Here is an 18261-nt window from a genome sequence, read left to right as displayed (position 1 = left end):
AAGGCATTGTCGTGCCCTCTTCACAACTGTCTTGGCGTGTTTGGACCATGATAGTTTGTTGATGTGGACACCAATGAACTCTCGACCCCCTCCAATACAGCCCCGTCGATGTGAATGGGGGCGTGTTCTGATCCAGTTGCAGAGGGAGGTGTTTAGTCCCAGGGTCCTTAGCTTAGTAATGAACTGGGCACTATGGTGTTGATCGCTGAGCTCTAGTCAATAAACGGCATTCTCACATAGGTGTTCCTTTTGTCTAGGTGGGAAAGGGCAGTGTAGAGTGCGATTGAGATTGCATCATCTGTGGATCTGTTGGGGCGGTATGCAAATTGGAGTGGGTCTAGGGTTTCTGGGATGATCGTGTGGATGTGAGCGATGACCAGCCTTTCAAAGCACTTCATGGCTACCGACGTGAGTGCTAAGCTTTCTAGGGTGCAGGGACTATGGTGGTCCGCTTGAAACATGTACAGTACCAGTCAAAAGTTTGGACACACCTACTCATTTCAGGGTTTTTCTTTATTTTTGACTATTTTCTACATTGTAGAATGATAGTGAAGACATCAAAACTATGAAATAACACATATGGAATCAAAATATTTTATATTTGAGATTCTTCAAAGTAGCCACCCTTTGCCTTGATGAGTTTTTTGCACACTCTTGGCATTCTCTTGGCATTCTCTCTTGCTCACATCGGCTACAGAGAGCGTGATCACACAGCCATCCAGAACAGCTGGTGCTCTCATGCATGCTTCAGTGTAGCTTGCCTCGAAGCAAACATAAAAGGCATTTAGCCGTTCTGGTAGGCTCGTGTCATTGGGCTGCTCGCGGCTGGGTTTCCCTTTGTAGCCCGTAGTAGTTTGCAAGCACTGCCACATCCGACGAGCATCAGAGCCGGTGGAGTAGGATTCAACCTTAATCCTGTATTGACGCTTTGACTGTTTGATGGTTCGTCTGAGGGCATAGCGGGATTACTTATAAATGTCTGGATTAGAGTCCCGCTCCTTGAAAGCGGCAGCTCTAGCCTTTAGCTCGGTGAGAATGTTCCCTGTAATCCATGGCTTCTGGATTGGATATGTACGTATGGTCACTGAGGGGATGACATCGTCGATGTACTTATTGATGAAGCCGTTGACTGAGGTGGTATACTCCTCAATGCCATTGGATGAATCCAAGAACATATTACAGTCTGCGCTAGCAAAACTATCCTGTAGTTTAGCATCCGCGTCATCTGACCACTTCCGTATTGAGTGAGTCACTGGTACTTCCTGATTTTAGTTTTTGCTTGTAAGCAGGAATCAGGAGGATAGAATTATGGTCAGATTTGCCAAATCGTAGGCGAGGGAGAGCTTTGTATGCGTCTCTGTGTGTGGAGTAAAGGTGGTCTAAAGTGTTTTCCTCTGGTTGCACATGTGACATGCTGGTGTAAATTAGGTAAAACTTATTTAAATTTGCCTGCATTACAGTGCCGCTTCGGAATGAGCATTTTCTTGTTTGCTTATGGCCTTATACAGCTCATTGAGTGCGGTCTTAGTGCCAGCATTGGTTTGTGGTGGTAAATAGACGGCTACGAAAAATATAGATGAAAATCCTCTTGGTAGATAGTGTGGTCTACAGCTTATCATGAGGTATTCTACCTCAGGCGAGCATTACCTTGAGACTTCCTTAATATTAGACATTGCGCACCAGCTGTTTTTGACAAACACCACCACCCCTCATCTTACCGGACGTAGCTGGTCTATCCTGCCGATGCACGGAAAACTCTGCCAACTGCCACGACTCTGTGAAACATAAGATATTACAGTTTTTAATGTCCCGTTGGTAGGATAGTCTCGAACGGATCTCATCCAGTTTATTTTTCAGTGATTGCATGTTGGCTAATAGAACGGATTGTAGAGGCGGGTTACCCACTCGCCAACGAGTTCTCACAAAGCACCCGGATCTCCGCCCCCTGTATCTTTGTCTTTTCATCATGCGAATGTCGGGGATTTGGGCCTGGCATAGGAGAAACAGTATATCCTTCGCATCGGACTCATTAAAGAAAAAGTCTTTGTCCAGTTTGAGGTGAGTAATTGCTGTCTTGACATCCAGAACCTATTTTTGGTCATAAGATACGGTAGCAGCAACATTATGTACAAAATAAGTTACAATGCGAAAAAACACACAAAATAGCACAATTGGTTTTAAGCCCGTAAAACGGCAGCCATCCCCTCCTGCGCCATTATGATCTGACATCCGTCCAAAGTAGAACAAATTAGTGTTTGATTATTGTTCATACTATTTGACATGATCAACTGGTCTGGGGCTATATACGTTACAAATAGACATTGACAGCAGGGGGCATAGTTAAAAACCCTGAGCTTGTTGACTTCTGAAAGGTGATAGTCCACAAAGCATCTCAGAAAAGGTCCTAGGAATCCTATTAAAACCTGTTTTAATACTACGAAAACTCCCAGCTCAGAGTAGGTTTTAGAATGATGTTAAGACACTGCTAAAACTCAAACTCTCAGCCAGAAGTAAAATCAATTCATAAAAGTTTATCTTAGCTGGTAATCGCAACAATTTGAGGTAATGAAAAGATAATGATGATCATTGACATTGTTGCAAATTATGGGGAATAACCAATAGCGAGGAGGCTTCGCCAGCTTTGAACTCTACTGCACACTTCAGACAAACGCAGGGAATGTGACTGTACATCAAATGTTGCAAAGGTAAAATGTTTGATCAAATTTTCACCTGATATGATCACTTTGCCTACTATTAATTATTGCCTAATTTTTGACCTGACATTATCACTTTGCCAAATTTTTATTATTGTGCCTAATATGTTGGCATGAATAACCTTCTTCTTTTTTTTTTTTTTGCAATTCTGATGGTTGTAAAAAGTGGATATTTTTTGATAATATTAGCATTATATGAACACACTCGTCACTCCTGTTTAAGAACTCTAAATCGCTTTGGCACAGCAAGTATCAAGTCACTTGCCGATAATGTTACATTAAATGTTTGAAAGGGCTATCATTTTCATCGAAAACAATTAAAGTTAACATGGACCTCTAAATGCCTTCAATTGACCAATTTTTATAGGCATACCAACGTCATATTTAGCTCCAAAGCAATAACTTGAAGTAGCATGATATAGGTTAATTAAGTAATTGAAAGAAAAATATGTGATTATTTAGTAGCCCAGTGGTTATAAGCATGGCTATTTGGGCATATCATGTGAAATCAGGCCTCGTGAAATCATTACCAAAAGCGAAAGAGAAACTGTTGCATGTACAGATGTCGGATCTTAATTTGAGCCAGTTTGCTACAGCAGGATTTTAATGCTGCAGCAACAGGAAATGTGAATTATTATGTGGATTATAGTTCATGGACATTTTTGTATGGGTTGACACATTTGACACAAGTCGGAAATGTCAGAGTGGAAATTACACACTTCAGAAGCCTTTTTAAACCTCAAATACACTACACGTTTTAAATGTCCTGCATTTCAGGAAAGTTCTCCTGCAACAGTGGCGCAGGAACCACTGACATAAAAAAATGTATCATGTCACTTGCTGTTAACTCTTAACTGGTTAGGACAGCTCACGAGGTGTTCTAAGTGTCTGTCGACAAGGTGTGACTATTATGCCTAAAATGGCTTTATGTATAGCTTTTATTTCTACCCATAAGAGTAGGAGTAGAATGTCTCTACTCTCAGCACTTATGATCAATTGTCTACTCTGAGGCGCTTTGTGGACACAGCCCCTGATGTCTAAGGCCATTAGTTTTCATTTATCCCAAGTGATGGAGAAATCAGTTTGAGGATGAGCAATTGCTTGCCAAATGTAATGGATTGAGTTAGTTTTGATTTGTTCACAAGGTAATCCTATGAGTATGACTAAATGCCTAGACAAGTGGATGTACACATTTCTCTGTATGCTTGTTTCCTTGTTACGGTACCTCATTCAAAAAGGATTGGAATAGCCTGCCTATGAAATGCTCTATGGGCATAAAAGATGACCACAGCTCCTGGGAACTGTCTTTTTGATGAATTACCCTGATTTGAAATAGCTTTTAGAGAAAGCCTATTGTGATGCTTTTTAAAAGCTCTACCTAAAATGTTTCCCTTTTTATTTCAGATTTTCCGCCGTGCTGACAAGAATGGTGAGTATACAACAACTCTACTTGTCAAGCGATGATTCATTTTGTCTCATGTGAATGTGTTGTTTTCTCATTCACCCTATTCCATTTCTAAAGTATCGCCCTCACACAGGATACCATTTATGGGGGAATATGCAGTTGTTATTATGTTTTGTTCAATCAAAGAGCCAAATGACTCACATGAAGGAAACAAGTGAGCCTCAAGTGAGGCTTTTCTCTCTTCATACTTCAGTGCGTCCCACTTTCCTTGCCCAATTAAAACCCTGGCAAGGAGGAGGAATATTGCTTTGACTGCAGAAAATGTGTTTTGGAAACAGTGTAGGCTACAGTAGCTTACTGCCAGACATTCAGTTGAGTTGGTACAGAAACCAATCAATTGGAATGGAAGTCTATTCTCATGATGTCATTTGAATAAAGGTTTTGATTTCATATGTAGAGCCGACTTCTCTCCATGAAATACTGATTGGTGAACAATTACTGGTAATCCAATCAAAGCTAGTCCAATCATAGCTAATCCATTCATAACCCAGGAGTGTTTCCTGGCCAGGTCACATGATCAGGGAAAGACTTCTGGGCTCTATCTCAATTAGTCTTTCCATGACTCCTCACATCCTATCTCCTAACCTCCTTCTCAGCCATATGGAAAAGAAGATTCAAGGTCCCGCCCCTCGAACCTTCTTCTTCAATATGTTTTGAAACTTGACAGTTTGGTCTGGGATGCTATTGAATATATTGATGCTGCAGTATTAACTATAGTAAATGGGCAATGGATATTGGTTTTTCTTAATTTTTTACTATTTTCTGCATTGTAGAATACTAGTGAAGACATCAAAACTATTAAATAACACATGGAATCATGTAGTAACCAAAAAAGTGTTAAACAAATCTAAATATATTTTATATTTGAGATTCTTCAAAGTAGCCACCCCTTACCTTGATGACAGCGTTGCACACTTTTGACATTCTCTCAACCAGCTTTTCCAACTGTCTTGAAGGAGTTCCCACATATGCCGAGCACTTGTTGGATACATTTCCTTCACTCTGTGGTCCAACTCATCCCAAACCATCTCAATTGTGTTGAGGTCGGGTGATTGTGGAGGCCAGGTCATGAGATGCAGCACTCCATCACTCTCCTTCTTGGCCCTTACACGGCCTGGAGGTTGAAAAACAAATGATAGTGGGACTAAGTGCAAACCAGATGGGATGGCGTATTGCTGCAGAATGCTGTGGTAGCCATGCTGGTTAAGTGTGCCTTGAATTCTAAATAAATCACTGACAGTGTCACCAGCAAAGCACCATCACACCTCCTCTTCCATGCTTCATGGTGGAAACCACACATGCGGAGATCATCAGCTCACCTACTCTGTATCTCACAAAGACACTGCGGTTGGAACCAAAAATCTAAAATTTGGACTCATCAGACCAAAAGACAGATTTCCGCCAGTCTAATGTCCATTGCTCGTGTTTCTTGGCCCTTTCACATCTCTTCTTCTTATTGGTGTCCTTTTGTACTGGTGTCTTTGCAGCAATTTGACCATGAAGGCCTGATTTACACAGTCTCCTCTGAACAGTTGATGTTGAGATGTGTCTGTTACTTGAACTATGTGAAGCATTTATTTTGGCTGCAATTTCTAAGGCAGTTAACTCTAATGAACTTATCCTCTGCAGCAGAGGTAACTCTGGGTCTTCCTTTCCTGTGGCGGTTCTCATGAGAGCCAGTTTCATTATAGCGCTTGATGGTTTTTGCAACTGCACAAGTTCTAAACATTTTCCAGATTGACTGACCTTCATGTCTTAAAGTAATAATGGACTGTCATTTCTCTTTGCTTATTTGAGCTGTTCTTGCCATAATATGGACTTGGTCTTTTACCAAATAGGGCTATCTTCTGTATACCACCCCTACCTTGTCACAACACAACTGATTGGCTCAAATGCATTAAGAAGGATTTTTTTTAAACTTTTAACAAGGTACACCTGTTAATTGAAATCCATTCCAGGTGACTACCTCATGAAGCTGGTAGAGAGAATGCCAAGAGTGTGCAAAGCTGTCATCAAGGCAAATAGTGGCTACTTTGAAGAATCTCAAATTGAGGTCGACCGATTAATCGGAATGGCCGATTAATTAGGGCCGATTTCAAGGTTTCATAACAATCTGTAATCAGTATTTTTGGCCACCGATTTGCCGATGAATTATTTTTTTACACCTTTTATTTAACTAAGCAAGTCAGATTAAGAGCACATTCTTATTTTCAATGACGGTCTAGGAACAGGGTTAACTGCCTTGTTCAGTGGCAGAAGAACAGATTTTTACCTTGTCACCTCGGGGATTCGTTTTTGCAACCTTCTGGTTACTAGTCCAACGCTCTAACCACCTGCCTTACATTGCACTCCACGAGGAGCCTGCATGGCAGGCTGACTACCTGTTACGCGAGGGCAGCAAGAAGCCAAGGTAAGTTGCTAGCTAGCATTAAACTTATCTTATAAAAAACTATCAATCTTAACATAATCACTAGTTAACTACACATGGTTGATGATATTACTAGTTTATCTAACGTCCTGCATTGCATATAATCGATGCGGTGCCTGTTAATTTCTCATCGAATCACAGCCTACTTCGACAAACGGGTGATGATTTAACAAGCGCATTTGCGAAAAAAGCACTGTCGTTGCACCAATGTACCTAACCATAAACATCAATGCCTTTCTTTAAAATCAATACACAAGTATATATTTTTAAACCTGCGTATTTAGTTAATATTGCCTGCTAACATGAATTTGTGTCACTTCTCTTGCGTTCCGTGCAAGCAGTCAGGGTATATACAGCAGTTTGGGCCGCCTGGCTCGTTGCGAACTGTGTGAAGTCCATTTATTCCTATAAAGGCCGTAATTCATTTGCCAGAATTGTACATAATTATGACATAACATTGAAGGTTGTGCAATGTAACAGGAATATTTAGACTTAGGGATGCCTCCCGTTAGATAAAATACGGAACGGTTCCGTATTTCACTGAAATAATAAACGTTTCGTTTTCGAAATGATAGTTTCCGGATTCGACCATATTAATGACCAAAGGCTCGTATTTCTGTGTGTTATTACGTTATAATTAAGTCTATGATTTGATATTTGATAGAGCAGTCTGACTGAGCGACGGTAGGCAGCAGCAGGCTTGTAAGCATTCATTCAAACAGCACATTCGTGCATTTGCCAGCAGCTCTTAGCAATTCTTCAAGCATTGCGCTGTTTATGACTTCAAGCCTATCAACCCCCGAGATTAGGCTGGTGTAACCGATGTGAAATGGCTAGCTAGTTAGCGGGTGCGCGATAATAGTGTTTCAAACGTCACTCGCTCTGAGACTTGGGAGTGGTTGTTCCCCTTGCTCTACATGGGTAACGCTGCTTCGAGGGTGGCTGTTGTTGATGTGTTCCTGGTTCGAGCCCAGGTAGGAGCGAGGAGAGGGATGGAAGGTATACTGTTACACTGGCAATACTAAAGTGCCTATAAGAACATCCAATAGTTAAAGGTATATGAAATACATATCGTATAGAGAGAAATAGTCCTATAATAACTACAACCTAAAACTTCTTACCTGGGAATATTGAAGACTCGTGTTAAAAGGAACCACCAACTTTCATATGTTCTCATGTTCTGAGCAAGGAACTTAAACGTTAGCTTTTTTACATGGCACATATTGCACTTTTACTTTCTTCTCCAACACTTTGTTTTTGCATTATTTAAACCAAATTGAACATGTTTCATTATTAATTTGAGGCTAAATTGATAGTATTTATGTATTATATTAAGTTAAAATAAGTGTTCATTCAGTATTGTTGTAATTGTCATTATTACAAATAAAAAAATAGTCTGATTAATCGGTATCGGCTTTTTTGGTCGTCCAATAATCGGGATCGGCGTTGAAAAATCATAATCGGTCGACCTCTAATCTCAATTATTAAATATATTTTGATTTGTTAGTATGTTTGAGTGCACATTTAGCCCACTGCTTAAATTATTTGCTCGTAACACTTACATTTCACTCAGAATGCCGAATATTCAATCAATTAATAACATTTATTTTATTACGTCCTTTTTACATCAGCAGTTGTCACAAAGTGCTATACAGATACCCAGCCTAAAACCCGAATGAGAAAGCAATGCAGATGCAGAAGCACAGTGGCTAGGAAATACTCCCTAGAAGGCAGGAACCTAGGAAGAAACCTAGAAAGGAACCAGGCTCGAGGGGTGGCAAGTCCTCTTCTGGCTGTGCAGGGTGGAGATTTCTTCCGGAGATTTGTCTGTTCAAGTGAGTGGCGTCGAAATGTATCATTATTTCTCACTGTCAGAGGATGAATGTCTTATGGACTCTGCAACAGTGGCGCTCCCTGCTTGGCCTTGAAGACTGTTGTCTGTAGGAGTATGCTGAGGTTACGCCTAGACGCTGATCATGCGTCAGTTTTAGCATTTTAGGATTGGGCTGGGGAAGCTGCTCCTAGATCAGTATGTAGGGGAAACTTCACAGCCGAAGCGTTGACTGTATGTCTCCCATAGGTTTTATCACATAACACAATCAGCTGGGTCAACTAATAGCTGTCATCCGCCTATTCGATTGGTTGTCTTTTCGTCAATAAAATTACAACAACATGTCAATCTGGATGTCCTTATGAAGACTTTCCCTCACATCTCCAAACATAGCAATGATGTAATATAATGAGACATGAGTAAATTGATGAGTAAATTGAATGGTGGGAGGAATGAGTCAGGACAATATTATTCGAAAGCTACTTCTCTGCTATGCCACATGTTCCTGCTCTGCAAAGTGACATCTTATTACTTTGGCCAGATTCACCAGTCCACCAGATGCTAACCTCAACTCGATCTCTGTCTCTGTCCCTCTCCCCTTCTCTCTCTCGCTCTCTCCCCTTCCTTCTTTCTCTCTCTCTCTCCATTCTACCTTTTCTCTCCCTTTCGCTCCCTCTCTCTCTTATCCCCCTCTTTCTTCGTCTCTTTCCTCTCTCTTTTCACAGTTGACAGACTTTCAGCGAGGCTTACTGGTACTGTTGTTGGGCACGCTTTGTGGGCATCTGTTGATGTAATCTGACAGGGCAGATTGGAGGGAGGGTGAATGTATAGCCGTTGGAAAGTAGCGAGAGGAGGAGAGTGGTCAGGCTTGATAGGCATCGTTCTGACTAAGATGGAGCTTGAGTCACTCCCTGATTAGCTGGAGGCTAAAGTGACAGGACAGTTAAATCATAGCTCATATTGGACCAGGATTTTTTCCTAACCATATTTAGGGCCAGGAGGTTTTCCTAACCGTGGTCAGGTCAAGTGGCCAGGAAACACTCCTATCATGTATACTGTAGGTTTCATAAATTGACAAGAAGGGCACTGTTAATTTAAGCACAATCAAGCCATGACAGGTGTAATATTATCATCTTACAATGAGTGTTACACAATGTTCCAAAGGCCTTGTGTTAGTTCCTGTATCACTGATGTAATTAAATATAATGAAAGTTAAAATGGTGCCAAGTCAGAGTAAGAGAGTATGAACTGCATAGAATACAGTGAAAGCTAAGGCAATGGTCTACAGATCCAGTCACAAGGGATTGCTGTCTTCTTCTGTCAAGTAAGGTACATTCCTATTGAGGACTTTCATCCCACAACAGGCTACTCAATCGCTTTTCCTTCATTCTGACACATCAGTAATAATGGATGAAATAAGCCGTAGTCATGGCAATAATATGCTCCTCTAGGTCGTCCTGGAACGACCTAGAAGAGCAACACATTTTAGTAAGCCATTTTAACTCAGAACTGTCAGAGAAGTGAACAAGCTCCCAGTAGTCACCATTAGGCTGCCAAAGAGCAAGGCATCAAATCTGGTGGCTTGACAGCGAAACCTGAGAGGTCTCCAATCCCCTCATCGAAATGAAAGAAGGTCAGAGTCAGATGATGAAGGCACATCTATATTATCTACAACAACATGTACGAGAACAAGCTCTCCTAGAACAACATGTACTAGAACAACATGTACTAGAACAACATGTACTGGAACAACATGTACTGGAACAACATGTACTGGAACAACATGTACTGGAACAACATGTACTGGAACAACATCTCCTAGAACAACATCTCCTACAACATCATCTCCTGGAACAACATGTACTGGAACAACATGTACTGGAACAACATGTACTGGAACAACATGTACTGGAACAACATGTACTGGAACAACATCTCCTAGAACAACATCTCCTACAACATCTCCTAGAACAACATGTCCTAGAACAACATCTCCTAGAACAACATCTCCTAGAACAACATCTCCTGGAACAACATGTACTGGAACAACATCTCCTAGAACAACATGTACTGGAACAACATGTCCTGGAACAACATGTACTGGAACAACATGTCCTGGAACAACATGTACTAGAACAACATGTACTGGAACAACATGTACTGGAACAACATGTCCTAGAACAACATGTACTGGAACAACATGTACTAGAACAACATGTCCTAGAACAACATGTACTGGAACAACATGTACTGGAACAACATGTACTGGAACATGTCCTAGAACAACATGTACTAGAACATGTCCTAGAACAACATGTACTGGAACTGGAACAACATGTCCTGGAACAACATGTCCTGGAACAACATGTCCTGGAACAACATGTCCTGGAACAACATGTACTGGAACAACATGGACTGGAACTGGAACAACATGTACTAGAACAACATGTCCTAGAACAACATGTACTGGAACAATATCTCCTGGAACAACATCTCCTAGAACAACATGTACTGGAACAATATCTCCTGGAACAACATGTACTGGAACAATATCTCCTGGAACAACATCTCCTAGAACAACATGTACTAGAACATGTCCTAGAACAACATGTACTGGAACTGGAACAACGTGTACTGGAACTGGAACAACATGTACTGGAACAACATGTCCTGGAACAACATGTACTGGAACAACATGTACTGGAACTGGAACAACATGTACTGGAACAACATCTACTGGAACAACATGTACTAGAACAACATGTAGTGAAACAACATGTACTGGAACAACATGTAGTAAAACAACATGTACTAGAACAATATCTCCTAGAACAACATCTACTGGAACAACATGAACTGGAACAACATCTACTGGAACTGCAACAACATCTACTGGAACAACATCTACTAGAACAACATCTACTAGATCATCATGAACTGGAACAACATGTACTGGAACAACATGTACTAGATTAAGTGTGTTTCCTATTATTTGATCCTGTTTTTGAAACCTAGCCACCTGTGACTGACATTTTGAAAAAAATAACTATAAAAGAGTGCAGACAGCCTCCCATTGTTTTCTAGATCAAGCATCACAATGTTGTACCGTATTTCCTGCATATCTACTTCGTATTATAAACCCTTGCCTGTTCTTCTTACTGCTGATCTGCACAAAGCCACTGACTGCATCAGATAGGACCGTGTTGAACAAAGAACCTTTTCATTATGTAAAAATGTCCCTCTTCCTATTACCACAACGAAGTTGTAAGCGATGACTTTGAATCTGTTTGATGCAGCTTGTATAAGTGTATTAGCCATTTGGTTGGGTCGTCGTTAGCTATTTCAGGTGAAAGGAGGTCGCGGTAAAGGCCTTGCATCGTCCTCCCAGCCAGTGCATTACAAATTCAGAACAGCCATAATGAGGTCTGAGCCGGAGCCCGGCCAAACAGATGGTCCTCAAATTTGCCCTTGAAATGAGGCGAATCAACTGGCTGGAACTTCTGGCACATTGAATTATATTCATTGTTACCTTGTCGTGTGCAATTTGGCCAGATTGGCCTGATTATTTGGGCAGTTTGCTGGAAAGCAGCTCTGACTGAGTTCTTTTTGATTGTTTGGATCATAGACATAGAATGATTCTGACTTCTATGGTTTGGGTATGGTTTGCCGTTTCAAATTTTGAGTCACAAATGGCATTCTATTCCATAGTGCATTACTTTTGACCAGAGCTTTATAGGTCCTGGTCAAAAGTAGTGCACTATATAGGAAACCGGGTGCCATTTGGGACATAACCAAAGTGTTATAAATCTGCTGATGACTTCCTTCTGTCCTTCAGCACGCCAGGTCTGGCCAACCAACGTTTGTCTGTCTAGTTCTCCTGCCAAGCGACAGATTGACACCAGGAACATGTTTGTCACAAATCAGACAACTAAGGGCACTAAGGCAACTAAGGGCACTAAGCTCTTCCTGTGCCTCCTGCTAGTGCTTAGTACTAAATGTAACAAACATCAACAACTGCCACTTGTGGTTTTATTCAGCAAAGTCATTGAATGCGTCCCAAATGGCACCCTATTCTCTCTATAGTGCACTACTTTTGACCAGTGCCCATATGACTGGGTGCCATGTGGGACAAAGCAATTGAAGCTATGATGTAGGCCAGTTCTATTTCTTCCAGACCTGGGTTCAAATAGTATTTGTTTTATATCAAATACTTTAAGCTGCACTTGATTGAGCTTGCATGTATGGAACCAATGGGAACCCAAACCATCTGGCTCTCAAAGCAGGACCATTAAACAGTCAAAGTATTTGAAAGACAACAAATACTATTTAAACCCTGGTTTGATTTCCTTTGGCCATGTGTCTCAGTCAAGGATGCACAGTAAACTGTGGTCTTGTGTTGTCTTTTCAGATGACGGGAAACTGTCGTTTGATGAGTTCAATGCTTATTTTGCCGACGGGATTCTCACCACTGAGGAGTTGCAGGAGCTCTTCTACTCCATAGATGGAAGGCAGAATAAGTATGTTCCCTCTCTGCAACATGGTTTGTAACATGGTTTGTAACATGGTTTGTAACATTGATTAGATTAAAGGCACACACAGCAGAGGCACATTTACAATTCCTGAACATGCAGTCTCCTTGTATGCTCGACCAAGTGTTTTGCAGAACTAAGCAACAACAGAGTAGATGGTGGATAATCAGAATCAATGCGATATTGTGTAATTTACCATGCATAGACCACATCAGATTTTTTTATGCTGTGTTCTACTTCACACGGCACTTACAATCCTTTTTTTGCAATCAAAGAAATCCCTCACTTGGTAATGACAACATGTAAAAGACTGTTGAGCATCAGTGTCATATAGCAACAACAACAGAGACAGTTGTTGTTGCTATATTTTGTAGTATACAAATTCAAATGTGTTACAATAATCGCTACATAAGTAGCTAAAGCTAGTTAAGGGGAAGTACAGGATTTTACAACTTGATGTTAAATGTCCCCTCACCCTGAAAGAAGTCTATGGGCCAGTAGAAACTGTATTCCATTCACTTCCATTGATTGTTAACTTGTGGTGGCTAAAGTTAGCTGAAGTTTGTTTAAAGAAAACTGAACCATGAATTACAGTTTCTCCTGGCCTACAGAGTACTTTTAGGGTGAGGAACCATCTAATATCAAGTTGTAAATCCTGAACTTCCCCTTAAAAAGCCTTTCTCTCCTGAAGTGGCAAACGTTTAACGTTCCATTGTTTAAGCCTGTTGACTTGATTGCCTTTGGCAGAATGGAAATGTAGATTCATTGAGCACTTAACAACTTGCTCCCCCAACGTGAACTATTTCACATTATAACATTTAAATGTCACGTCCTGACCATAGAGAGCTCTTATTTTCTATGGGAGAGTAGGTCAGGGCGTGACTGGGGGGTTTTATCTAGTTTATTTATTTCTCTGTTGGGTTCTAGTTTCTTTTTTCTATGTTGGAGTTATTGTATGATTCCCAATTAGAGGCAGCTGGTCATCGTTGTCTCTAATTGGGGATCATATTTAAGTAGTTGTTTTTCCCACCGGTGTTTGTGGGATATTATTTTGAGTTAGTGCATGTTGCACCTCTCGTCACGGTTTGTTGTTTTTATTTATAGTTTATAGTATGTCTTGCATAGTTTCACATATTAATAAAGATGTGGAACGATACTCACGCTGCGCCTTGGTCCTTCTCTACACACGAACGTGACATTAAAGTCCAAGCAAGCCCTTGTTATGGAGATTAGCTTGTCCATCAAAGTCCCTGCAGCTTAGATGAACAAATAGAGAAACACAAACAGAACACTCCCCGCAAACAAGGCCAGGATTCTCCCAGACTTCTCTCAAAGTAATGAACACTTCTGAACATTCTGTTCAATTTTGGGATTATGTTAATGCTTATGTTAATGAACACACAGCTGGAATGCCAAGGACATCTTCCCGCCACAGTGAAGATCAGTGTTACTCTTCTAGTGAAAACACATTAGCAGCTACAAGCTAATTCCCCTTGAAGTGACAAAGGGCATCGCAGCTTTCAAAAGGGCGGATTTTAGCATCAACGATGATAAATTACAGCGGAAGGTAATAGGTGTAATGCAGGTTGCACATTCCAATTACACAAGTCATTAACCAGGTTTACTTTTGCTCTTAATTTGGCCGTCCAAGCCGAGCCAATAAAAGGCTAGTAAATGCCAGCAGGGAAGATGCTTTTATAGGTGCATATATTAGGCTAATACTTAATGACAGCATGTTAAGTGGTTGTCTTTTAGGCGGTTGTTTCTGCCCAGCCATCCATTTCAGCCTAGAGAATTCTGACTTGAATAGTTCAAATATTGTTCAACAATGTTGGCTCCAATTAACATGGCAATTGCATTTCCAGAGAGGGGTTTACATTTCTTTAATCGAAGCCTGTGGGCTTCAATCAGACACTATGAGTGAAAAAGTGTGTGAGGTGAATTAATCGTATTCCTAGGATGAACAAGGATTCTGTTTTTCCAAGATGATTAGGAAGAAAGCATTGTAATTGGCACATTTTATCTAACTTTTATTGAGCTTATTAATTCCTGACAGTTTTACAGTACATGGGGTTTATGGCACCCGACATGCTTCCATGACTTAAATGATTCAATTAACTCTCTTTCTTTCCCCACTTTTTCTTTTCTGCTACATTGTAGCAACCTAGACACCGACAAGCTTTCAGGTGAGTGTTGGCCTATCCTTTCTTCACATTAACCCTGCAATCTCCCCAACATGCTTCCAGTTAAGCATTGGTCTCACCTGCGGAGCTTTGTGCTCAACCATGCTATGTCAGTATCTTATTGTTGTGATAGGCTGTCAAAACATTAGCATAATCTTCCTTGTTATCGTCATCACATCACCATTCCCATCTTCACCATCCTCATCATCGCCGATCATCATCTGTTATTATCAGTCTGGGTATAAACTGTAACCTGACAGACATCTAGATCTTCAGCTTATGGAGGTGAGTGGCAGATGGTCTGGAAAGCCAAGGAATAGTACAAAGACATGTAAACACTCACTTCCGAGAATAAATCTGCTGCATAATTTATTGAATGGCAAAAGCGTCAGTCAGTGCAGCAGCTTGACGTCAGGGGGAAGTTAACTATCTCTCATCACTGTAAGTGCCTTCGCTGCGTCATCTTGGAGTTAGTCCAATGGACATCGGTCAATGTCTGCTTCATAGGTGAAGGAAATCCAGGGCACTCTTCGATTGGTGAAAGTTAAAATGTCCTGATTCATTTGACATTACCATGGTCAAGTATGACTACAGTTGACATTACCATGGTCAAGTATGACTACAGTTGGAATTACCATGGTCAAGTATGACTACAGTTGACATTACCATGGTCAAGTATGACTACAGTTGACATTACCATGGTCAAGTATGACTACAGTTGGAATTACCATGGTCAAGTATGACTACAGTTGACATTACCATGGTCAAGTATGACTACAGTTGGAATTACCATGGTCAAGTATGACTACAGTTGACATTACCATGGTCAAGGACTACAGTTGGAATTACCATGGTCAAGTATGACTACAGTTGGAATTACCATGGTCAAGTATGACTACAGTTGGAATTACCATGGTCAAGTATGACTACAGTTGTCATTACCATGGTCATGTATGAGTACAGTTGTCATTACCATGGTCATGTATGAGTACAGTTGTCATTTCCATGGTCATGTATGAGTACAGTTGACATTACCATTGTCAAGTGTGACTACAGTTGGCGCACTGACACACTTTATTAAGCGTTTTGGCTTAAAGGTCGACTTTGGGCAAAAATGCAAAAAATAAACTGCATGACTGATCAATGCACCATAATACCAGGTCATTTAATGCTTAAAAACGAATTGTATGAATAAGATATTTGGCTACAGAAGTGCCATTTCTTACCAATCTCTACAGCTTCTGTCCAAAAACAAATCATGTCAACACAAAGGACGTCAACACATATTTTTATGTAACTAGGCAAGTCAGTTAAGAACAAATTCTTATTTACAATGATGGCCTCCTCCTGCCAAACCCGGACGACACTGGGCCATTTGTGCGCCACCCTATGGGACTCCCAATAACGGACGGATGTGATACAGCCTGGAATTGAACCAGGGTCTGTAGTGACGCCTCTAGCACTGAGATGCATAGACAAGTACAGTGAAATGTCTTGCAAATTCAAATCCCAACAATGCAATAATCAATAACAATATATTACTAGGGAAAAAAACACGAGAAATGGGAAGATGTATGAAGAACACAATAACTAAGTAAGCATACTATATTTACAATGTGCAGGGATACTGGAGTGATGGAGGTAGATATGTATGGGATAAGGGGACTACGCATCAAGGTATAAGATAAAAGCTCAGCGTATGGGTTTATGTGAGTGGGTGTTTGTAGAGTCAGTATAAATGTACGTGCATGTTGTGTGAGTGAGCAAATCATGGAGTGTGAGTGTGTAGGACCTGTGAGTGTGCGTAGAGACAAAAATAAAAAGGTCAATGAGGATACAAGATTGAGTCAGGTAGTCCATGTAGCTATTTTGTTAGCTATTTATCAGTGTTATTGCTTGGGAATTGAAGCTGTTCAAGAGCCTGTTTGTGCCAGACTTGATGCACCGGTACCGCTTGCCGTGCGGAAGCAGAGAGAATAGTCTGACTTGGGTGGTTGGAGTCTTTAACGGTTTTCCGGGCCTTCCTACCACACCACCTGACATAGATGTCCTGGATGGCAGGGAGCTCGGCCCCAGTAATGTACTGGGCTTTCCCCACCACACTCTCTAGTGCCATGCAATTAAAGACGGTGCTATCGCCGTACCAGGCAGTGATGCAGCCAGTCAATATGCTCTCAATGGTCCAGCTGTAGACCTTTTAAAGATTTGAGGGCCCATGACAAACTTTTTCAACCTCCTGAGGGCAAAGAGGCCTTCTTCACGACTGTGTGTGCGTATTTAGACCATTTTAAGTCTTTAGTGATTTTGATACAGAGGAACTTGAAGCTGTCTACCTGCTCCACTGCAGCCCCGTCGATGTGAACTGGGGCGTGCTTGCTCCTTCGTTTCCTGTAGTACACGATCAGCTCTTTGGTCTTGCTGACATTGAGGGAGAGGTTGAAGCACACACCCCTGTGGAGCCCCTGTGTTAAGGGTCAGCGTGCCAGAGGTGATTTTGCCTACCCTCACCACCTGGGGTCGGCCCGTCAGGAAGTCCAGGATCCAGTTGCAGAGGGAGGTGTTCAGACCCAGAGTCCTATGCTTGGTGACGAGCTTGGAAGGGACAATGGTGTTGAACGCTGAGCTGTAGTCCATGAACAGCATTCTCACATAGGTATTCCTCTTATCTGGATGGGTGAGGGCAGTGTGGAGAGCAATTGAGATTGCGTCATCTATGGATCTGTTGGGGCAGTATGCAAATTGAAGTGGGTCTAGGGTTTCTGGGATGATGGTATTGATGTGAGCCATGACCAGCCTCTCAAAGCACTTCATGATTACAGATGTGAGTGCTACAGGGCGATAGTCATTGTGGCATGAAGCCTTAGAGTTCTTGGAAACAGGCATGATGGTGGTCACCTTATAACATGTAGGGATTACAGACTGGGACAAGGAGAGGTTGAAAATGACTGTGAATACGCCTGCCAGCTGTTCTGCATATCCTCTGAGAACGGCCCGCGGCCTTGCGTGGGTTGACCTGATTTAAAGATCTTTTTCACCTCGGTCTCGAAGAGCGAGATCACCAAATCATCTGGGTCGGTGACGGCACTCACACCCAGTATGCTGTTGTTGTCA

The 18261-nt window shown here is 41.4% G+C and overlaps 1 protein-coding gene across 1 annotated transcript in view; it reads left to right on the top strand.

Moving 5' to 3' along the window:
• Positions 1-18261, top strand: part of necab3 (N-terminal EF-hand calcium binding protein 3) — a 56916-nt gene that overhangs the window by 11046 nt on the left and 27609 nt on the right. The window contains exons 2-4 of the mRNA XM_014168117.3: positions 4119-4143; positions 12847-12955; positions 15128-15153. Coding sequence (XP_014023592.1) covers positions 4119-4143; positions 12847-12955; positions 15128-15153 — 160 coding nt within the window. The remainder of the gene's footprint in view (positions 1-4118; positions 4144-12846; positions 12956-15127; positions 15154-18261) is intronic.

Source organism: Salmo salar, chromosome 22 (assembly GCF_965601325.2).
Source record: "Salmo salar chromosome 22, fSalSal1, whole genome shotgun sequence".
In the NCBI taxonomy this organism is placed as follows: Eukaryota; Metazoa; Chordata; class Actinopteri; order Salmoniformes; family Salmonidae; genus Salmo; species Salmo salar.
The sequence above is the reverse complement of the archived record's forward strand: the minus strand, read 5'-3'. Positions and strand labels throughout refer to the sequence as shown.